The sequence below is a fragment of the Myxocyprinus asiaticus genome, chromosome 14 (genome assembly GCF_019703515.2).
Source record: "Myxocyprinus asiaticus isolate MX2 ecotype Aquarium Trade chromosome 14, UBuf_Myxa_2, whole genome shotgun sequence".
Lineage (NCBI taxonomy): Eukaryota > Metazoa > Chordata > Actinopteri > Cypriniformes > Catostomidae > Myxocyprinus > Myxocyprinus asiaticus.
Window position 1 is genome coordinate 22,371,342 of NC_059357.1, and position 24,252 is coordinate 22,395,593.

General features: G+C 38.9%; 1 protein-coding gene across 2 annotated transcripts; it reads left to right on the forward strand.

Annotated features, from left to right (window-relative positions):
• Positions 1–1,261: 1,261 nt before the first annotated feature.
• Positions 1,262–23,065, forward strand: LOC127451804 (RNA-binding protein FUS-like). 2 transcript variants are annotated; one of them, XM_051716750.1, is made up of 15 exons: positions 1,262–1,405; positions 2,003–2,027; positions 2,119–2,270; positions 2,463–2,625; positions 3,458–3,690; positions 3,899–4,085; positions 10,970–11,004; positions 14,612–14,644; positions 14,751–14,860; positions 14,957–15,086; positions 17,233–17,334; positions 17,426–17,546; positions 20,678–20,775; positions 20,876–21,011; positions 22,586–23,065. In XM_051716750.1, the coding sequence occupies exons 1-15, from the start codon at positions 1,393–1,395 to the stop codon at positions 22,623–22,625; spliced, it is 1,578 nt and encodes a 525-aa protein (XP_051572710.1). In that variant the 5' UTR covers positions 1,262–1,392; the 3' UTR covers positions 22,626–23,065. The 2 variants fall into 2 exon arrangements, with proteins under 2 accessions (XP_051572710.1, XP_051572712.1); XM_051716752.1 differs by lacking the exons at positions 1,262–1,405; positions 2,003–2,027; positions 3,458–3,690 and having other exon boundaries at positions 2,122–2,270.
• Positions 23,066–24,252: the final 1,187 nt, after the last annotated feature.

A 24,252-nucleotide genomic window follows, 5' to 3' on the forward strand; every position in this document is an offset into this window, starting at 1 on the left:
CTGGTGCAAAGATTGTGCTACCCACAAGCTCCAACAGACAAAACAGAGCCAGTATCCGCAAAGTTGCGCAGTTAGGGGTGTTCGATTTCGAGATTTTTGAGTCGACTCCGACTCCTGTTGGAGTCGATGGAATCGACATTTCGACTCTATTTATTACCAATCAGGACAGTTTCAAAATTCAGGATCGCCACCAGGGATGGCCATTAGAAGGCAGTTCCTTCACTCCCAAAATTCCTTGTCAGGCATGAGCGGAAAATCAATGGAATTATAAAAATAATAGTTTAATTTTCACTCGTATCCTCAATCAATCCACTGCTTATTGCGCCTGATTGCCGCTCCGTGATAAAGTTGAAGTTTTTCCTGTAACTGCTGGTCAGGTTCTCCTATCCAAATCCAAACACTAACGTTAGTGCGACGGGAGAAGCTTAGTCTAGATGGCTTCCATGCCGATGGAAAAACAAATCGCACATATTTTCTTGCTCGATTCACTTCAATAACTATTAATAGGCATATTATGGAGATGTAATAAAATAAAAAAATAAAAAATTTGGACAGTTGTTTTTAAATGGAACATACAGTGTGGTGTGTGAAATTGCTTTTTTGTGGAATGTATGGTGAAAATTTTATAACGGCAGCTTTTTAAACTCAACAGATTAAATAGCAGTGGGTTTAATTAAGATATACTGGTGTGGTTATTGCTTTGATAAAATATCACTAGTTTACCTGTAAGTTAATAAGTGTTTCCTATTCCATATGTTCTGACGATGGCCCTGTGAAGACTGCAGTCTTTAATCGCATTAGACATTGCATAAATTTACCTTAAAATGACCGGTAACAATTTCATTCCCTAGTTGCTGCCCATATCCAATTTTAAGAGGGAAAATAACAAGAAACAGGCTGGGTCGGAAATAATTTCATTGTCATATAGAAACTAGACAAATTGGGAGAATCTACTTTTCCAACCACTGCCTCTTGCATTGATGTAATACTACACAAACTTCCGAAAGTTTTCAAATCTCTCTCTCTCTCTCTCTCTCTCTCTCTCTCTCTCTCTTTTGCACGCACGCACATCTCTCACTCAAACGCACATGATGAGTGAGGTGGTGTCCCACCAACCAACAGGTGTTTGTAGGGGATGTGATTGGTTCTTAAGAACGCCAATTCATTATTTTAAGCCAATCACAACGTTCTGTTCATAAAGTTACGGAGTCGAACAAAAGAATCGATTCCTGTATCTGAGTTGACTCCGATTCTATGACGAGTCAGAGTCGAGGAATCGACTCTCCATCACTATGCGCATTTGATATTGTAAGCCAAAGGTGACTACCGGGACAGGCCAAATAAATAAGCTGCGTTTTGTATCAGCTCCTAAATAGGACGTCACGCGCAATCATGGCGACAAATGGTAAGAGATTAATGTGACATATTTCGTTTTTTACTTTAGGACCTTGTTTAAATAATCACGGCACTGTGATGCAAAACGTACCTTCTATCATCTTAACCTGTCAATCGCACGCGCCAAAAACAATTAGCGATGTAATGGGAAATGTAATAAAGCGATATGCATATCCGATGCATTTATGTTTTATTGTGAAAAGGCAAAAACGAAGAACATGTCGGCTTCCGCCATTTTGTTTGCCGTGTTTTCACTATGAGCTGATTTGTGCTACTGACCTACATTTACTCTGAGCCTAGCATGAGACGAGACAACCAATTGAAAATGTTTCAAGAGATTAATTATTTGGCTTTCCTCTACATACACTCACTGCGAGCGACCCGACAAAACAAAAACGCTCACATTCGTTTATTATGCTGACAGCTTGCCTAGTATTACCTGTATTAATAGACTAATCTCCTCTGTCTACCACTTTGAATAAATGTCAATACAGATGCCAATATTTACACACACACACACACACACACACACACACACACACACACACACATCCAAGAAAAGCCAACACCTATAATGAACATTATCTATTGATATCTTTTCCTTTAGATTATGCCCAAACTTCAAACCATGGGTAAGTTGTTTAACATCCATAGTTTCGTCATAAGATTGAATGATTGCACACATTTTACATGGAAATAATTAATTAATTGCGATGTGCCCAGATATGGTGGTTATGGAGGACAGTCGAGTCAGAGTTACAGTCAACCTCCTGGCCAACAGAGCTATGGAGGAGGTTACAACCAGAATTCAGAGAGCAGCTCTGCTCCATATAATCAGGGTGGATATGGATCCAACTATGGACAGTCCCAATCAGGTATTGTTTATTTCTGTTCGTTACATGATTATAATTTATAGTCAGGTGTGGTTGTTTTTAATCGATAGTTTATTGATCTTTTAATGTGGCAGTCACACTTCTAAATACTCTGGAAATGCTGTTTGCAGAATAATACATTTGACTAATGTCGCCGGGTTTGGCTAACTTTTTCAAATCCGTATCTTCCTTTAGGTGGATATGGGTCTCAGCCCCCATCTCAGTCCAGTCAGTCCTATAGCTCTGGAGGCTACAGTACCACCAGCCAGCCTCCACCAGCTCAAAGTGGAGGATACAACCCGCAGTCCTCTTACTCTGGCTATAACCAGAATCAGTCTTCTCCTTCCTCTATCTCTGGGTGAGTATTAGTCTATAAATCTGGATCTGAGTTTGTCTGAAATCTGTTTGTTTACGTTTTGTAGATTTTACATCAAAGGAATAGTTTGCCCAAAAAGGAAAATTCTCTCATCATTTACTAACCCTCATGCCATCCCACATGTGTATGACTTTTTCTTCAGCAGAACACAAACGAAGATTATTTAGGTCCATACAATGCAAGCATTCAAAGTAATCCATAAGAACCCAGTGGTTTAATCCATGTCTTTTGAAGCGATCAAATTGATTTTGGGTAAGAACAGACCAAAAATGTAACTTATTTTTCAATGTACATCTTGCCATTGCAGTCTCTTGGCACAATCATTGAAAGTGGTATTAAGCTTGAAATCATGATCACCAAGGATTGTGCAGATGTCAAGATTTATAGTGAAAAAAGAGTTACATTTTGGTCTGTTTTCACCCAAAACTGATTGGATCACTTCTAAAGACATGGATTTAACGACTCGAGTCACTTGGATTACTTTTATGCTGCCTTTATGTGCTTTTTGGAGCTTCAATGTTTTGGACCCCATTCACTTGCACTGTATGGACCTAAAGAGCTGAGATATTCTTCTAAAAATCATTGTTCGTTTTTCAGCAGAAGAAAGAAAGATAGTCATACACATCTGGGATGGCATGAGTGTGAGTAAATGATTGCAGAATTTTCATTTTTGGGTGAACTATCCCTTTAAACTTCATTTATATTGATTGAGCTCAGTGCAGGCTTTATTTTTTTGCTGTTCTTTGTCTTATTATTATTATTATTATTAAATGGCTAGGGTTTTCTTTAGATTATAACTAATTTTGTGTTTCAGTAACTACGGCACTAACTCCCAGTCGTCTGGCTATGGGCAGCAGCAGGGTGGGGGTGGTTATGGAAGTCAGAGCGGTGGTTATAGTGGAAGTGGGGGGCAGAGTGGTGGATACGGGGGTAGTGGGGGCCAACACCAGTCCTCTCAGCATGGAGGAGGGTCTTACAACCGGTCCCCCAACTACAATTCTCCTTCACCTCAAAACTATGGGCAACAAAATCAATATGGACAGGGAGGTGAGTTTAAGAGTTATGTTCGGCATAACTGATAACATGATCTTGGTATAGAAAATAAATGTAACATTTGTGTTCAGGGAATACAGGTCCTCAAAACACTTAGTAGAGCGTAGTTAAATTTTAGAGTGCTGAGGCAATGGATGTCTTGAAGTTTAGACATGTAAAGTACTGATAAATTGAGAGGTTTTAAACCTTATTTCAATTCTAGGCTACAATCAGGATTCCCCACCCATGAGTGGTAGTAGTGGAGGAGGAGGCTGTGGTGGTCAGGATGGCGGATATGGCCAGGATGGTAGAGGGGGACGTGGCCGTGGAGGTGGTGGCTTTGGAGGTCGAGGGGCATGTGGGTTTGACAGAGGTGGTCGTGGAGGACCTCGGGGCAGAGGAGGAATGGGGTAAGCAAACATTATGCATTCCTGCTCTTCAAAAATCTCATTCATCATATGCAGTCCGCCTGTATACAGCTGAAATCAGAACATACACTTGGGTTGAAGTCATTAAAACTAATTTTTAACCACTTCACAGATTTAAAATGAACAAACTATAGTTTTGGCAGGTCGTTTAGGACATCTACTTTGTGCATGACACAAGTAATTTTTCCAGTAATTGTTTACAGACAGATTGTTTCACTTTTAATTGACTATATCACAATTCCAGTGGGTCAGAAGTTTACATAAACTAAGTTAACTTTGCATTTAAGCAGCTTGGAAAATTCCAGAAAATTATGTCAAGCCTTTAGATCAAGGGTCTTCAACAGGGAGACTGCGTTGTACTGCAGGGTGTCCGCAAATTATTGTTTGATCCACCATTGGTGGCATTTGTAATAATCACTCACTCACTCGCACGTGAGTGACAGCGAGAGACAGGAGTACGAATTATCGGCATGTTGAATCCTTCGCAGCTGCATACCAAATATTAAAGAGTGACTAAACAGCGCTAGTCAGCAGAAGTGCGCAGCACGGACAAATCCTTCACATGACCACTGCTTATCACGAGCCTCTCAAAGCGCTACACACATCAGGTTCAGCAGCGCTGCAGTGGAGGGTCGCATGAGTAAACGCATCTGCTTTGCGTTGGTACTACTGAGATTATAAAGATGGCTTACAGGGTCCTTGACGTTCCACACACACAAGACGATTACTCTCTAATCAACATAATTAAAAATGCACTCAGTCATTGTTTTCCTCATTACAAACTGTTACTCAGTGAAATCAACAGTAATTTAAAAATGTATGTATAAAATTGATCACTCACATGAGATGAAGACAAAGTTTTTTTTATTCTGCATGGACAGGGTGTATCTGTTTTTCTTTCTGTCTGTCTGTGTGTCTGTATTTTTCTTTCTTTTTGGAGGTTTGGCACAGGGATTTACAGAGGAATTTAAAAATGTCACTTCATGTCAAAAATGTTGACCCCTGCTCTACATCCTTGCTGAAAAGACCAGCTAAAACCAGCTTAAGCTGGTTGGCTGTTTTAGCTGGTCGCCCAGCCTAGCCAGGTTGGTCAGTTTGCTGGTTTCAGAGGGGGTTTGAACACTTTTTAGCTGGTCAGGCTGGGAGACCAGCCAAGACCACCCTGACCAACTAAGACCACCCTGACCAGCCTGACTAGCTAAGATCAGCATGACCAGCTAAAAAAAGGGTTCAAAACCCCTTTAAACCAGCCTGACCAGCTATGACCAGGCTGGGCGACCAGCTGAAACCAGCCAACAAGCTTATGCTGGGTTTAGCTGGTCTTTACAGCAGGGCAGCATTTAATGATTATTTCAATGGATTTGCAATGTAAACATCATGAAGTATACATACAATAATTTGGTAGCCTACCATCCACATTTGTATAGGCATAAAACGCAACACTCAGTTTTATACAATATGTAACAGGGGTCCCGGCTCCATCTCTCTACCCACCAAGGGGTCCTTGGCCTGAAAATGGTTGAAGACCCCTGCTTTACACAATTAGCCAATTAGCTTCTGATAGGAGGTGTACTGAATTGGAGGTGTACCTGTGGAAGTGTAGGGCTTTACTGGTTGTTTAGATCAGTGTTACTATCAGAAATAATTAATAATTATTTCTTTAGTTATTAATTAATATTTAAATTAATTAATTGAATCTAACTAATTAAAACCTCATATGGGGCTCCAGTAAATGTAGTGCGCTACGTTTAGGAGCAGGTTTGGTTATTAGCAATAATTAATAATTATCAAAGACCATTATTAATTATTAAAATCATTAGAACATTGATGAGAATCAATGTTAGCTTTTTTAATCCTTTAAATCAACAATTATCAAAGATAATCATTAATTGTTAACATCAATGAAACTTTAAATAAAATTAACACTAGCTTATTGATCATTCAAATTCAACAATCATCAAAGATAATTATCAATTATCAAAAATCAATAGAATATTAATAAGGATTAACATTGACGGGGCACCACCCTGGAATCAGGGACTAACAACCAGATAGTATAACAGTTTCAATATTAGATTGTTTTCTTAGGAAAATCGACATCCGAAGAATATCGATTTTCGGAAGAAAACAATGAATGAAGGCTTGAATCCGAGCACTGACATCCCGTCAGCATGACACAGGCGTATGCAAAACAAACCAAAACACTTCTCTTTGTAATATAACAGTTTATTTATGCAGTAATATCAATTAATAATGAATACAATGCAGTCAATAAACTTCCGACTTACAACTACAAACTAAACAGTGATATGATTAGATATGGAAACTAAAATAATCCTATAACACATAAGATGTGTGTGTGTGTGTGTGTGTGTATGTATGTGTGTGGTTAGTACGAGAGAGAGAGAGAAATAAGTGACGGCCCCAAAGCCGATTTCGCGATCTTGGGAGAGAAAGCAGCTGTTAGTTTATCACTCAGAGACGCGGTAGACGGCTCGTAAACCGTTCCGTGTTCATTGATTCTTTAATGGATAAACTCAGTTTGCCGGTCTCACCTGCGATGGCGGAAATGCACAACAGTCCAATGTGGTTGGACCACAATACAGCAAATCAAATTTGTGATAATTAATACCCTGAGTATTAATAATGAGCGGATATGGAGGTCCGTAAACTGTACAAGCAAAAACCTCGGTACACACGAATAACACACTATAATATTCTATCTCTGCCCAGACGTAAACCTCTTACTTGAATCGCATGAGGACACAGGTAGAATGTGTTTTCCTCCGTCCTTTAACTCAGACTTGGTTCCTCGAGGCTCGGGTGATGATGGGAGGCCGTTTCCTCGCTCTGTCGGCGGGCGGTACGGCTGCTGATTCTCGGCGGGCTGGCGGAGAAATTAGCGACGTCGACTTGATTGAAGATGGAAGAGATATCTTTTATCTCTTCACTTCTGCAGGCAAACAGATGAAGATGCGGATTGCTCGGCGGTCTCCTTCGTATCAGTTAGAGTGTTCGATGGAACACAGAGTAATCTCAACTCGTCCAGCGAGATGGAGATTGTATGGCCACAGTTTCAAGTCGGACGTTACTTCCTTGTGCCACGAGGCTGCACCTGAGAGCAGCGATGAGCTGCGTCTACACACGGCGAGCAAAGTTGCTGGAAGCAAATCCCGGAAGCATTTCAGAGGTATTTCTACTCCTGATGATGTCATGGTTGAAGTGTGTTCTGTTGTGTGCCTCAACCAATAGGAGTTGAGAGTTCGATCCTATAGTGAGCAAGGCTTCATGGGATTTGTAGTCTGTTTTGGACTCCCTTTGTTTGATTTTGGATTTTTATCAGTATAATTTATGACTTATGTGGGGGCCTGAGTTAGGTTTTACGACTGTGTTAGGCCTTCCTTTGTCTTCTATCGGAATACATGAGGCCCAACACAAGTATTTTAAGGCCTACCTTCAAACTCAGTGCCTCTTTGCTTGACATCATGGGAAAATCAAAAGAAATCAGCCAAGACCTCAGAATGTTTTTTTTTTTTTTTTGGACCTCCACAAGTCTGGTTCATCCTTGGGAACAATTGCCAAACACCTGAAGATACAACGTTCTTCTGTACAAACAATAGTATGCAAGTATAAACACCATGGGACCGCGTAGCCATCGTACTGCTCAGGATGAAAATGCATTCTGTCTCCTAGAGATGAACGTAGTTTGGTGTGAAAAGTGCAAATAAATCCCAGAACAACAGCAAAGGACCTTGTGAAGATGCTGGAAGAAACAGGTAGACAAGTATCTATATCCACAGTAAAACAAGTCCTATATCGACATACCTGAAAGGCTGCTCAGCAAGGAAGAAGCCACTGCTCCAAAACCATCATAAAAAAGCCAAATGGACAATGACCCCAAGCATACCACCACAGTTGTGGCAAAATGGCTTAAGGACAGCAAAGTCACGGTATTAGAGTGGCCATCACAAAGCCCTGACCTCAGTCCGCTAGAAAATGTGTGGGCAGAACTGAAAAAGCGTGTGCGAGCAAGGAGGCCTACAAACCTGACACAGTTACACCAGTTCTGTCTGGAGGAATGGGCCAAAATTCCAGCAACTTATTGTGAGAAGCTTGTGGAAGACTACCCAAAACATTTTGACCCAAGTACAAACAATTTAAAGGCAATGCTACCAAATACTAACAAAGTGTATGTAAACTTCTGACCCACTGGGAATGTGATGAAAGAAATAAAAGCTGAAATCATTCTCTCTGCTATTATTCTGACATTTCACATTCTTAAAATAGTGATCCTAACTGACCTAAGACAGGGAATGTTTTCTATGATTAAATGTCAGGAATTGTGAAAAACTGAGTTTAAATGTATTTGGCTAAGGTGTATGTAAACTTCTGACTTCAACTGTATATCAGTGTGTTGTTTAGGGAAAAAGCAACAGCTTTAGAAAAAAAAAGTTACACAGTATTGGACAAGTTGTGAAGGTGATCATGGTAAGTGGTTTACCTGTTTGTTCAATTTAAAATGGAGACGAAAGGGTTCCACCATATGCACATCTAAACTGGCTGGGCTGAAAATAAATGGTGGCCTAGACCTTGATTAATTAAAGGTAAAATGTCTTGATTTGGGGTATGAAGTTATGATCTGCATTAAACCGTAACACTGACAAGAAGTGAAACTGAATACTTTGTCCATTTTGGAGCCAGAATGGTCAGATCTATGATTTATTGTTGATCCTCATGTTCACATTAAGTTGATGCAAGTTTGCTGAATATAATTGAAATTGTGTGAACTTTGTCTTCATCTTCACTCATCTCAAGATGAGCCTAAGGTTCACATAAAATTCAACCAAAACTGATCAGAAATGGCAATGAATCACCAGGTCTTTATTTAAATGAGAATCTGTTATTGGACAAAACAGTGAATAAATGAATGAATTAGGGGTTTGGACATTTAGTCCTGTGACAAAAAGTTGATCCAAAGATAATTTTACCTTTTTGTATTTGGGAGCATCATATCATATGTTTGGTTTGACATGCCCACATTGCATGAAAACAGAAGTAGGGTGTTTTTAGGATACAAAGGGCCAAGCACCCTATTTAGGGATCAGTAGTTTGTGACATTAGTTTATAAGGTTCTGTCTGTCCCTAGATACGTTTTGTTTGCCACTCTGGCTAGCAGACATAGACTAAACACGGGGCAGTCTCTAGTTATATGCGGTGTAAGCGACTGCCCTGAGCCTATATAATTTTTGTATATAGTTATTTATTGTTATTTATAGTCTTCTATTTTTATTTGTATAGATATTTATTGGTAATTTACGTAAAATTTGGTTATTATTTTTGCATTTTTTGTAAATAATATATTCCAATTATAAATGTACATATTTAAATTTGTTGAAGACTGTGTTGTGGTGTCAATTTGCTTAGGGCCCCATATGCTCAGAAATGTCCGTGATAGAACTTTTAAAAATATTACTCCCAGAATTTAGAAAAATACAAAAATAACCACACAAGAGCATGTAGTGTCATTCGCTGTGTAGGTGTATGTGCTTCACTCATTTTCGACCAAAATGCCTGATAGAACCTTACAAAACTGTGGTCACAGTTTACAAATGTTTTGTTTGTAGTTTTCAGTGACATTTTTTTGCACTAAAATAAAAATGGATTGCCTTGTGGTTTCCCATTTTATTTGTAGTTTTCCTGAGTTGGATACTGTCATGAAATATAAATAGTGTGTGAATAACGTTTTAAATATTGTTTTAAAAAAGTAGGCATTTTGCATTTGACATTTTCACAAACCAAACATTTAGTTAGATTTGTAATTTATGAAATTAATTAATGAGCTGGTCTTGATTTAAATATGACCACTTAATGATGATTTTGATCAATGTTATTGAAGCAAATTTGGAAAGTTTTTATTTACAAATGATCAAAGCTTGCTCCTATAACACATAAAACACTATGACACGAGCAGCAGGTGATCTAAGACTTATCCGGTAGGCTGTGATCACACATTTTGGTCCACACCTTGAGGTGCTGTCATGTAAACACTTGTTCTGCAGGATTATTATGTGTTGCTTTAAATGCTTTAATGAATCTTTAAATCTTCTCCTAGGCTGTTTTCTGCAAGGTTCTGCGATTTTATGCTTTTCCCTTTGAAGAAGATAAAACAGAGACACAAAGGGTCTAGAAAACTGTTGAAGAAAGGGACTGGGAAAGTGAGGATTAGTCAAGAGTAAATTTGAGAAATGTGTGTCTAAAAATTCAAACGAAAACGTCAGTGGAAGAAAAATGGTTTTGCTTTAAAGAATGGTAACTTCAAATGTTACATTGAAAAGCAATATGGAAATACAGAATCATTCCAAAAAGGGGAAATGTGTTAACTTCAGTTATTTCTGTATAACTATAAAAGTGAAACTGAATAAAATCCTGTATGCAGTTTCTGCGCAAAGAATTAGAACATCGCTAACACTTAGAGCACAATGGGAAAAGGTCCTGGGCTAAGAAGTGCCTTTGATCTGATAAAAGATAATCATTTATTTGGTAAAAAAATTCCACTGATGCACTGAAAAGAATGAAAAGCCACATGTTTAAAGAAAGATGTGGTGAGAAATATTCTTTAGAGCGAAATAGGCCAAATGGTTATGACACAGGGCCTGCATGACTTCAGGAAGGAATATCAAAAGGGTTTCCAGAAGCCTTTATGGGTTATGATCAAAGATGAACCTAGTGAGAGGGGACAGGAAAGAAAGGGGGCTTGTAGAAAGTTTTGTTTAAAGGGTGGGGCCTTTCCAGCCTCAAGATTGAAATGGGGCACCACCCTCATCAACCTTCAATTCGTCTCGCTTGTCTCTCTCCTTCTCCATCAGAATGGGCGATCGTGGAGGATTCAATAAGTTTGGTGGTAAGTGACAAACTCTTTAAACAAGGAACTTAAGGGGTTTAAAGAGTGCCTGGTCTTAGAGGGAGGAGTGGGGGTCTGGTCATGTCACAGAGAAATGGTAATTTACCAAAACCTTTATTTGTATATTATTGAACATAAGCCTATCGTAGGCCTACAGTCCACTGCAATCCATTTTGCAATTAAATTCATCAATCTGTCTGAGATAGATTTATTATAAGGGCTTTTCTAAGGATGTCAATGTACGCATGTACCAGATGGACGCTTTTGGGGCACCTCACTTTGGTTTTATTGCATCATAAACAGCATTTTAGGTCACTATCAAGTTAGTTTGAAACAGAAAAAAACATGTCTCGAGATCCCTGCATTTGGAATGGACCATTTTCACAGACCTGTTATGAGGGGTTTCTGCCTTCTTTAACAATGTAAATGGAGTAGGGGGCCTGGGTAGCTCAGTGGTAAAAGATGCTGGCTACCACCCCTGGAGTTCGCTAGTTCACTAGTTCGAATCCCAGGGAGTAATGAGTGACTCCAGCCAGGTCTCCTAAGCAACCAAATTGGCCCGGTTGCTAGGGTGGGTAGAGGCACATGGGGTAACCTCCTCGTGGTCGCTACAATGTGGTTCGTTCTGGATGGCGTGAAGCCTCCACACGCGTTATGTCTCCGTGGCAACATGCTCAACAAGCCACGTGATAAGATGTACAGGTTGATGGTCTCAGATGCGGAGGCAGCTGGGATTCATCCTCCGCCACCTGGATTGAGGCGAATCACTACGCGACCATGAGGACTTAAAAGCGCACTGGGAATTGGGCATTCCAAATTGGGTGGAAAAAAAAAAAAAACGTAAATGGAGCAAACTTTAAATATTTTTTAAACTGGAAATATAAAAGTGTACATTTATAATATTGTACTTTGTATTGTATTACATTGGAATAAGTTTAAAAAATCAGTTACCATAGCTGCGATGAGGCTTCTAACACAGCTGCTGAGGGAGAGACAGAAAATTTGGCCTGTTTCTCTCTTCTTAATTGTTGATTTTTTTTTTTTTTTTTTTTTTTTTTTTTACTTTTGCTTTTGGAGCAAATGGGTAAGCAAAAATTAAATTTTCTGTGGTCCCCCATTCAAGTTTATCCAACTATGATGACATCCGCTTTGTGAACCTGGACTTGTGAAAAGGGTCCATTGTGCTCCGTCCAGCTGTGTTTGAACGCAAGAACACATTTTCATTATTTGCTGTTGATAGTGTTGAGCAAGCCGGAATGCGGTTTGCTCTCTGTACAGCTGTGCATTACCTATACAGCTGGAGTTTTGCTTACTGCCCCCTGCTGAAAACAAGGAACACCCTGAAATGAATTTTGTTACCAATTCACAGGGATAACGTTTGTGGGACAATAAGTGGTAAAGTTTTAACAACTGAATCTTAATACATTTAGCAACAACATTCTAATCATGTATGGTGGAAGAAAAGATAAGTAGGTGGAAGAAAATTTAAGATTTACATTTTTCCATGTAGTGTTATATATCATAAAATATATCCTATATAAGTTTTTCGTAAATTAATACATTTGTGTTGTCTGAAAATGGTTATAATAGAGCACCTTGTGATTAAGTGGTTCAGCATTCAAGTACTTGCTCTCATTCACCTTGTGAGAAGTTGCGATGCACAATAACTTGTCAAACATCCTAAGAAACTTGGAGTCATTTTCAATGTTCCTCTCTTAAGACGTTTTTTTTTTTTTTTTTTTTTTTAACCTCCAGATAATATTCACGTCAATCACTAGATCTAGAAATTCTAGAATCGGAAATGTAGTAGAATCAAATTGAATGTACTCTCAAATGTGGTAAAAACGGTTGTTGTTATAGCCGAAAAGGCCGTTGATGGTTGATGTATTGGTTAAGACACCTAATGGGAGTGAACAGGTGATGTGCAACAATAGGTGCTACAATTTGGGGCTTGATCTTTCATGTTTGCACCTACTGTGGCAGTTTTGTTATGTGGTGGCTGTATTGTGTATCGGCTGAGCTATTCTGACAAAACATGAAATTTCTCAAAGGCTGTGGGAGAATATTGAATATTCAGAGCATTCATCAAAATTCAGATAAAACATTTCTGTACTGACTACTGGGAGATTTATCTAAAAATCAATGAAAATGGTGGACTTTACCTTGAAGATTTTCCTTTTTTTTTTTTTTTTTTTTTTTTGAGTTTATGTTTTTTAGTGCACCCTACTGCTTAAACTGCTTTCTGGAGGTTGTCTAAATACTTTTGTGCCTGTTGGGCCATCTGTACGGTGGTGGTTTTAAGATCCGAAAGAGGTCTGATGAAGGTCCGAATGAGGAATAAATCAAGACAACACAAAAATTACATGTGAAGAACATAAAAAAAAATATATATATATATATATATATAAAAACTGGCCTGGAGATGGAAGTCAACATTACACATGTAATACACGTGTTTTCACAATATATGGTATGATTTGAAGCATATGTGCAACATATTCATAATTGTTTGAACATGTCGACATCTGTCTGAAACCAACTTTCTTTTGTTCACCACACCATCTCTGGTTACAGTAAAACAAGGTATTGATGAATATCTGTCTGGCTAGCTCAATTAGCTAATAGACAATTTTCAACAAAGGAAAGTTCATTCAATATAAAGTCAAATCCAATGAAAATGCTTCTGGGTTTCATGTGGAAGCAATTTTTGTTGGATATTCGGGATCTATGATGGATTTAATTTAAAAAAAAAAAAAAAAAAACTATAAGCCTGCAAAACTTTGGTATTGAACTCATATTTTCTAAAGTTGAATACTGGAAGTACAGCATTTTAAGTCAACCCTATATTCTTATTGTTGTCCTTTTGAGTAGACCTGTAAAATGTAAAGTGAATATTCTGATGAGTGAGAAGGAAATGTAGAGAATTGTAATCTCTTTAAAAATCTGTGGTGTTGTTAAGTGATACAATGCAATGGCTGGGAAATTTACTTGTGGTTGTAGAAAAATGTTGACCTTCACCTGGGACAATCCATAAAGCCATAAGAAATTCAATTGAAGGGATTCAGTGACAATGTTGGATTTTACTTCCATACTTACTCTTTTTTTTTGTTTTGGTTGCACCCTACAACTTGTACTGTGAGTAGTTGTGATATAAAAGAGAGTATGGAGTTTATGTGACATATTTCAGATTGCATATAAGGATAAATCCATCTACAGAGGAAAGAATTTCCTCCAAGTTAAGTTTGTTTATTTGTCATTTGCACAGCAGATATAGTACAGACACAGTTTACTGCATTTTCACAAGAGTAAATAGTCCTTTTAAATGTTGGCCAGTCTTGAATTTCAAACTGGATAAGTTGTCATTTATTTGCAAAACCACATTTTTGGAAATTTATAGTGTTTATTGCTGTCATTTAGTCAGAAATGTGGCTACTGGTTTGCATAACTGTTCTCTATATCCTAGTTCCTAGTTGTTCTAGTATGTATAGTAGGTGTATGAGCCAAAGAAGAAAAGTCAGATTTGGAATGAGTAGAATGATTGACTGTTTTTGTAAATTGTGTATTTGTGCACATGCTCAATATTAATGACTGTTTCTTCACTTCAAAGTACCCCGGGATCATGGAGCTGGTGGGCCCAACAGTAAGTAAAACCATGCATTGCATGCCAAATAGCACGATTGTCCATTACACACAATATTTAGCAACCGTCAAGCCGGTATGATGTTTTTTATAATCTTTTGTTATAGTGCAGGACCAGGAAAACTCTGACAACAACACGATCTTTGTGCAAGGTCTTGGAGACAACTATACTGTGGACTCCGTAGCAGACTTCTTCAAACAGATCGGCATCATCAAGGTACACAATAAAGGAGGGCACAAGAAACATTGTGAAGCAGCTATTGGGTCCCATTTTCTCACTAATTACTTTTTTCATTCTCATTCTCTTTCACAGATCAATAAAAAGACAGGATTGCCCATGATAAATCTGTATACAGACAGAGAGACAGGGAAGCTGAAAGGAGAGGCTACTGTTTCCTTTGATGACCCCCCTTCTGCCAAAGCTGCCATTGATTGGTTTGATGGTGCGTTGAAATAGACCATGCGAGAGCATACATTATCTGCCTTCCTTGTTAGACAGGGTTGGCGTCGGTTCCTCTTAACCCTCTTTCGTTGATTCCAAGGAATTCTGTGCAATTAAAAGTTACAGTGCCATTCAAAAGAGTCCACATTGAAAATTCTAATTCTAATTTGAACCTGGAAATAAACAATGTTTTAGGATTTAGAAATGTTATGTAAAATGAATAAGACATTTTTAATACTCTGCACCATTTCTTAATAACCAGTAGTCAATAATCAATTAAGCAAATTTGTGACATATATCATGTTAAAGAGGTCATGAAATGTTTTTTTTTTTTTTAAATAATACATTTATTAGGGCCTGGGTAGCTCAGCGAGTATTGATGCTGACTACCACCCCTGGAGTCGCGAGTTCGAATCCATGGCGTGCTGAGTGACTCCAGCCAGGTCTCTTAAGCAACCAAATTGGCCTGGTTGCAAGGGAGGGTAAAGTCACATGGGGTAACCTCCTCATGGTCGCTATAATGTGTGGCTCTCGCTCTCGGTGGGGCGCATGGTGAGTTGTGCATGGATGCCGTGGAGAATAGCGTGGGCCTCCACAAGCGCTACGTCTCCACGGTAACGCGCTCAACAAGCCACGTGATAAGACGCGTGGATTGACGGTTTCAGACGCGGAGGCAACTGAGATTCATCCTATAAATTAATCCCATTCAATAAATAATTTGTTAGTTAGTAACAAATGTTAGTAAAGTTTTTTTTTTTTTTTTTTTTTTTTTCCAAACAGTCATAATTTATTAATATATAATAATTTTCCACCCTGTCTCTGGCCCTCTGTCTGAAACACTCGGTTTTAAGCTGCCTGGCCCTTTAAGACTTCAATGTAAACGCCCACTGTTGTGATTGGCTAACATCATGCAGACCTTCCAATACAGGCATATTTGAAACGCAATCTGAAGAAAATGAACCAACTCCACACAACATTATAAAACTAGATTTCAGGGTTAACACAACATACACCCAACACATTTCATTTGAATGTATCAAACTGTTCACTCAAGCAGCACCATAACCTATCGAACAGAATATGACACATGTAATATTCATAAATGAAATTGGTTACTTACAGTTTTTTGTCCAGTAGTCCAATTTTAACTGCCCCATCTTTCAATAACAGTTCCTTTGCAAAGCTTGAATCATATTGTACACAGAAGTTCACACTGAAATCTTCTGAATACACAAACGTAACACAATCCACTAAGATGTTGGGTGCTTCAATCGGCTTCAACTGACCAAAGCAGAGACACTGGTCTTCATATCTCACATCTTTGGTGTATGTTTACACACAGGACTGCATGTGTATCTCTAGCAGTAGCAGATTGAGATGCGTTTTTGCCACTTTTTAAACGCGGCACACTTCGCCGGAAACGCGGCAATATAATCAAAGACATCCATCGAGTGCGTGTTTACAAAAGACAAAAAACTGGTCAATGGGGGATCCTTTTCAGAGATATAGCTTGACATTGCGTCTTTTAAAAGTGGCGCAAGATGGATGATAACGGTTAAAACCATTCATCTATGCATGTTTATGTAGAAAAACATTTAAATCCAGACAGGCACATGGTGTCCACTTTGGATGAATCTCCTATGACAGGCCCATCTCTCTGTTTTGTGTGACTGACTGACCACCAGTGGGCGGGTCTAAGTGTGCAATGATGGAAAAATAGGCATTGCAATAGGCATCCTTGTGACGTCACAAGTTCCACTAAGTCCTAACGAGACATTTTTACAGCTTGGTTTAAATAAATGCTTTTTTTCTATTAAGAAGGACGTTTTCAGTTCTGAAACTTACAGTATCAATGATATGTCAAAAGATCAAGGAAAATGTGATTCCTCAAGTCATGACCCCTTTAACTCCTTTGTATGAAAGCTCAGATTTTCTGTGTGCATGCTGGGTAACATAGCAAAAAACCTAATAAAAAGTCTGAAATTCATGTTAATTTTTCAATTGATTTTTTCACTCAAATGGTTATGCTGATAATATAATTATGTTATGAAAAGCTATATTACATTAGAAAAATGCACAATAGAAGCATATTCACATGTGGATTCAGACTTCTGAATGGCACTTTGTTTTACAACTTTTCTCCACAGGTAAAGACTTCAATGGAAACCCAATCAAGGTGTCCTTTGCCACTCGCAGGGCTGATTTTGGACGAGGTGGTGGAGGCATGAGAGGTGGTCGTGGTCGAGGAGGTAAGATAAATTCTCTGCATTGTATTTAAGTGGTATTTTAGGTTCTTATGATTTGCATGTTTTTTGGAATTGTTTATTGTTCTGCTTGCAGGGCCAGTGGGCCGTGGGGGATTTGGGGGAGGTCGAGGTGGTGGTAATGGTGGTGGTTTCCCAGGCAACAATGGAGGTGGTGGTGGCCAGCAGAGATCAGGGGACTGGAAATGTTCAAACCTGTAAGTGTTGGTTTAACCCTCCTATTGCGTTCAGGTCATCTTTGACCCGGGAGAGGTAGATAGTAATTTTTAAATACCACGTAGTTTTTAGTACAGGAACCAAACTTTGTGACTTTGTCAAGACTCTCAAAATACACATAATACATTTTTTCAGATTTTTTAAATAAAATTGTTTGAGATGTAACAATTTGTTTTTAAATGCTTATATTTTTTATATAAAGGTCAAAATTGACCTGGGCATCAATTGTGGCTTTACACATGATATTATGTAGATTTGTTTTGTACATCTATGAATTAGATTTTTTCTTATGAACACTTCACTTCCATTTAGCCTCTTTCCCAGACTCTCTCACACACTTTTTTTGTCTCTCACAGGGATTGCATCTAGTTTACAAACATGCACACACACATACAGACAAACACATTTTCCTGTACAAAACAGACATGACAGATGCAACAATCATAACAAATAAACTAAATCAAATGTACTAAGGCCTAAAGGGGGTGTGGCAAGATTATGTTCAAGCACACATTAGTCTAAATAGGGCTTGAAAGAGGAAATTGTCCACATTTTACTCTGCAACCATCTGATGCAGAACCAGCTTACAGCATACTCATGCATCAACATTCGGCAGTTCATGCAAGTAAATAGAATAGATTTTGCTTAAAATCATAGTAAAGAAGTATTATTGTTGTATACTTGAGTTGTACAATTGTTTTGATGAGGTTTAATTTCATAACTTTTAACCACCAAGTTGTATTGAGCAGTTATGAGTAATGGGACATTCATTCAAGTTACTAGTAATTCTTACATTAGATGTTAATATAAATTGTATATTATGTTATACTTAGTTACAATTTAACATTTCACATGTCTTCACATGTATCACACTGGTTTTGATGGTAATGTATATTTTGAAATTTCAAAGAATTCCTATATTTTATTATTTCTTACAAAATGGCATATTAATTAATAACTTTTATATTTGTTAGTTAACGTATATATTTTTTTGTTTTTACATGTATGAACAGTTAAGAACTTATTAATGACTTACAATATAGTTTTAGATGAAAACCATCGGGTTATGAATGCTTTATAAGCTTGAATTCCACCGGGTCAAAATTGACCTGCCAATGCAAAAGGTGTATGCAGATTTTGAACGCAATAGGAGTGTTAAAGAGCCCATATTATGCTAATTTATAGGTTCGTAATTTTATTTTGGGGGTCTACTAGAATAGATTTACATGCTTTAATGTTCAAAAAACACATTAATTTTCTCATGCTGTACATTTCCCCGCTCTTCATACTCTGGCCAAAATGCTCTGATTTACCTCCTGTCTCCTTAAAGCCCCACTTTCCGAAAAGCCCAGTCTGCTCTGATTGGTCAGCTGGTCTAGTCTGTTGTGACTGGTCAACCGCGTAGAGCGCGTGTGGGAAATGTAATGCCTCTTACCATAACTGAGTTTCAGCTCCCGAGTCATCCTGAGCATATGTAAAAACTACTGTAACTATAGTAACAGTGGTGTCGGTTTTTGCCGTACCAGCTCTAGCCAGAGTCCGAAAATGAATGAAATAATGAATGTTTGGAAGAACAAGCTGATCGACCCGAACCACCTTCGCAAGCATGACTTGAGCAGTACGTTTCACAGTGGTAAGTTAATTTAGTAGCTTTCTTACAAGTACACTGTTGATTAATGTGAACCTAACAAAGCTTCAAGTAAAAGACACGTAGTGCATCTAAATTATTCATCTTTTGCTGGAATGGGTGTAGCCTAACTTTTTTTGTCCAAGATATGAACGGAGAACAGAGGCTTACTCCCGGTTAGTGAGCAAGTTAGCCGTGGACTACCGTGGATAGTGTCTGTAACATTACAGCTTGCAATTACATAATAAGACTCTTGAGATCGTGGGCCTGGGTAGCTCAGCGAGTATTGACGCTGACCTACCACCCCTGGAGTTGCGAGTTCGAATCCAGGGCGTGCTGAGTGACTCCAGCAAGATCTCCTAAGCAGCCAAATTGGCCCGGTTGCTTGGGAGGGTAGAGTCACATGAGGTAACCTCCTCGTGGTCGCTATAATGTGGTTCTCGCTCTCAGAGGGGTGCGTGGTGAGTTGTGCGTGGATGCCGCGGAGAATAGCGTGAAGCCTCCACACGTGCTATGTCTCCGCGGTAACGCACTCAACAAGCCACATGATAAGATGACGGTTTCAGACATGGAGGCAACTAAGATTCGTCCTCCGCCACCCAGATTGAGGCGAGTCACTACGCCACCACAAGGACTTGTTCAAACCCGTAATAAAATTGCGACAAACAATCTGCATAATTCTACACAATTGTAGGTAAAAGTGGGCCCGCAGCTGATTAGCAAAACTATTCAAACACAATAACATTAGCTAGCAGGTTAGCAGAGGCCTACAGCTGTGCACTGGGTGTACACCGTAGCTACAACACAAAACTCTGCATTTGAACTCTCAGTAGCAGATAAATCCACAAATAATCAAGCATACTTACAGGTTGTGATCCTGATGCACCAGATTGTCCTTGTGGGAACTGCACCATCTTTCAGGAGTAACCGTCTTGAAAATCCGGCATTGGTTGTGGTTGTACTGCTGAGGAATAGTGGTAAAAATAAATTTTAACCACTGATACTTCAATTTGTCTGCCTTTGGAAGTCCAAACAAAGAGGTTTTGCTTTCGCAGTGAAGAACAGCATCATCTCGACATGGCGACAACACTAACCCAACTCATCCTGGCCTCGGCTATAACTACCTTTGTTTGAGGGTGGGCCAAAGTAGCCCTTAGGCGGGCATTATGCAAATGTGTTACATAGTGACGTACATACTTTACGGAAGAAATGGCTGGACTACAATCCAGCCGTTTTGTGTAGTTCTTGAGCAGTGTTGTCTGTGGGAGAGAATAACTCCCTTTTGTGTGGACTTTGTGCTTTGTAACTTCGCTGATATTTTACATGCACAAAGAGCAATGTTACACACTAAAGGAAAGGTAAAATCCCAAAAATAGGGCCTCTTTAAGCTTTTAACTGACTGTAGATAAATGTCAGAGATACATATTTTCTGTGTGCTGACACAGATATGTAATTTATTACACTTTCTATTTTATATGTGTACAGATCATGTGGTAATTTGAACTTCTCATGGCGAAATGAGTGCAATCAGTGCAAAGCTGACAAACCTGAGGGCAGTGGAGGAGTTATGCCACCGATGGGAGGTAAAGATGAACTTTCAGGCTAAAATTAAGATGTTGAGGTAACATCTGGCTTTATTTACTCGGACAGTAGATTCCTGCTTTAAGGAATTTGTTTTTACAGGTGGTTATGGTGGGGATAGGGGCAGAGGCGGTTTCGATCGAGGTGGCTTCCGTGGCCGTGGTGGTGATCGAGGGGGCTTCAGAGGAGGGAGACGAGGTGACTGGGGAGGATACGGACCTGGCAAGATGGACTCACGGTAAGTTTTTCGATGATGTGCATTGCTCTTTTTTTTTTTTTTTTTTTTTTTGGCTGTTATAGAACAAACGTGAACTTGTACAACTTTGGCTTTCAATATACACTATTCACTTTGATACATAAGTGTATGCTAAGGTTTTATACGTGATGGCAAATAAACTCAGCAAAAAAAGAAACTTCTCACTTTCAGCTGCTTTTATTTTCAGCAAACTTAACATGTAAATATTTGTATGAACATAAAAAGATTGAACAACTAAGACATAAACTGAACAAGTTTCACAGACATGTGACTAACAGAAATGGAATAATGTGTCCCTGAAAGTAACAGTTAGTATCTGGTGTGGCCACCAGCTGCATTAAGTACTGCAGTGCATCTCCTCCTCATGGACTGCACCAGATTTGCCAGTTCTTGCTGTGAGATATTACCCCACTCTTCCACCAAGGCACTTGCACGTGTTCAGTGGGATTGAGATCCGGGCTCTTCGCTGGCCATGGCAGAACACTGACCTTCCTGTCTTGCAGGAAATCACGCACAGAACGAGCAGTATGGCTGGTGGCATTGTCGTGCTGAAAGGTCATGTCAGGATGAGCCTGCAGGAAGGGTACCACATGAGGGAGGAGGATGTCTTCCCTGTAACGCACAGTATTGAGATTGCCTGCAATGACAACAAGCTCAGTCCGATGATGCTGTAACACACCACCCCAGACCATGATGGACCCTTCACCTCCAAATCGATCCCGCTCCAGAATACAGGCCTCGGTGTAACGCTCATTCCTTCGACGATAAATGTGAGTCCGACCATCACCCCTGGTGAGACAAAACTGTGAATCGTCAGGGAAGAGCACTTTTTGCCAGTCCTGTCTGGTCCAGCGAAGGTGGGTTTGTGCCCATAGGCGACGTTGTTGCCAGTGATGTCTGGTAAGGACCTGCCTTACAACAGGCCTACAAGCCCTCAGTCTGGCCTCTCTAAGCCCACTGCGGACAGTCTGATCACTGATGGAGGGATTGTGCGTTCCTGGTGTAACTCGGGCTGTTGTTGTTGCCATCCTGTACCTGTCCCGCAGGTGTGATATTCGGATGTACCGATCCTGTGCAGGTGTTGTTACATGTGGTCTGCCAATGCGAGGAGGATCAGCTGTCCTTCCTGTCTCCCTGTAGCGCTGTCTTAGGTGTCTCACAGTACGGACATTGCAATTTATTGCTCTGGCAACATCTGCAGTCCTCATCCCTCCATGCAGCATGCCAAAGGCACGCTCACGCAGATGAGCAGGGACCTTGGGCATCTTTCTTTTGGTGTTTTTCAGAATCAGTAGAAAGGTATCTTTAGTGTCCTAAGTTATTATAACTGTGACCTTAATTGCCTACCGTCTGTAAGCTGTTAGTGTCTTAACGACCGTTTCACAGGTGCATGTTCATTAATTGTTTATGGTTCACTGAACAAGCATGGAAAACTTTGTTTAAACCCTTTACAACAAAGATCTGTAAATTTATTTGGATTTTTACAAAATTATCTTTAAAATAAATGTTTTTGCTGAGTTTATATGTTTAAATGCCTCTGTTTCTCATGTTTTTAGGGGTGAGCACAGACACGACCACAGAGACAGACCTTACTGATGGGAAACTCTCTTTTGTCCAAATTAGACTATAATTTGATGTGGGACCAGTATGCACTCCATCTCAACATTTTAAAAAGTAAATCTTGTTACTCATGTTTTACGTTGTAAACGTTGTAATTTATTTTATTTTTACCATTCCCTCGCTACTCCTTAAATATAAATCTTTTCTCTCTGAATTTATTTGCTGTTGTTTAGGTTGCAGAAGAAGTATTTGTGCTGTTTATTAAACATTCTTTCTTTGAAATTGTTGAAAATAATAAATTGTGCTTTAGAATTAAAAAATAAATAAGTTGTATATGTGAAGCATTACTTTATTATATCAACACAAATTTTAATTATCCCCATTTCAAAGCACTTTGTATTTGTCTTGGAATCAGTGTTTTTCAAGTGTGATCACTGATGTATAATAATAACAAATAATAAACTGCTTATCTCTAAGGTGCAAATCATATTTCTTGAAGAGTTCTCATGGCATAAGGTTTTTCACAAAGGTAACAGAATTATGTCAATTTGTCTTTATTACACTGAAAAACATGGGCATACATTTCAACAGATGTGAATTCACATACTTAAAGGGATAGTTCACCCAAAAAATGAAAATTCATCATTTACTCACCCTCATGCCATACTAGATGTGTATGTCTTTCTTCTACTGAACACAAACAAAGATATTTAGAATATCTCAGCTCTGGAGGTCCTTTGAGTGAATGGTGTTCAAGTGAATGGAGGCCAGAACTTTGAAGGTCAAAAAGCACATTAAGGCAGCATAAAAGTTATTTATAAAACTTCAGTGGTTTAATCCATATTTTCAGACGCAATATAGGTGTGGGTGGGAAAAAGACCAACATTAAATTTCCACTTTCACTTTCAGCCCTGAAAGTGAAACTAAACAGGCACCACATGTGACTTTCAGATGTGAAAGGGAAAGTGCAGATTTATAGTAAAGAAGGACTTAAATATTGATCTGTTTCTCACCCACACCTATCATATCACTTCTGAAGATACAGATTTAACCACTGGAGTCATATGTATTACTTCTATGTTTCCTTTATGTGATCATTTTGAAGATTCAAAGTTCTGGTCACCATTCACTTGCACTGTATGGACCTAGAGAGCTGAGATATTCTTCTAAAAATATTTGTGTTCAGCAGAAGAAAGAAAGTCATACACATCTTGGATGACATAAGGGTGAGTAACTGATGAGAGAATTTTCATTTTTGGTGAACTATTACTTTAATGTCTTAATGTTATGGTTATGGTTTAGTGCATGTTTATCCTATTAAGGCTCATGCAGCACCACCTGCTGTTCACTATAGTGTAGTGGCTTTTGAACTTGTAGATAGAATGTATGAAATTAGAATAAAATGTAAAAACAAATAATACAAAATATTACACTTCAGTTTGAAACTTGAAACAAAAAAGCCCCAAGCTTGCGTGATTTTCTAACAGTAGCTTTTTTTCCTCTGCGCTCCCTACAGACGTTCTGAAGCATGAATTAATATCTCTGTGTATGGACTGGGCAACGTGTAAATTAACCTTTTCATGAATATAAAAACTCTCCAAGTGTAAACAAAATGGTGCGGAGAAATTTCCTCTGACACAAATATGGGGTGCCGTTTGTAAAA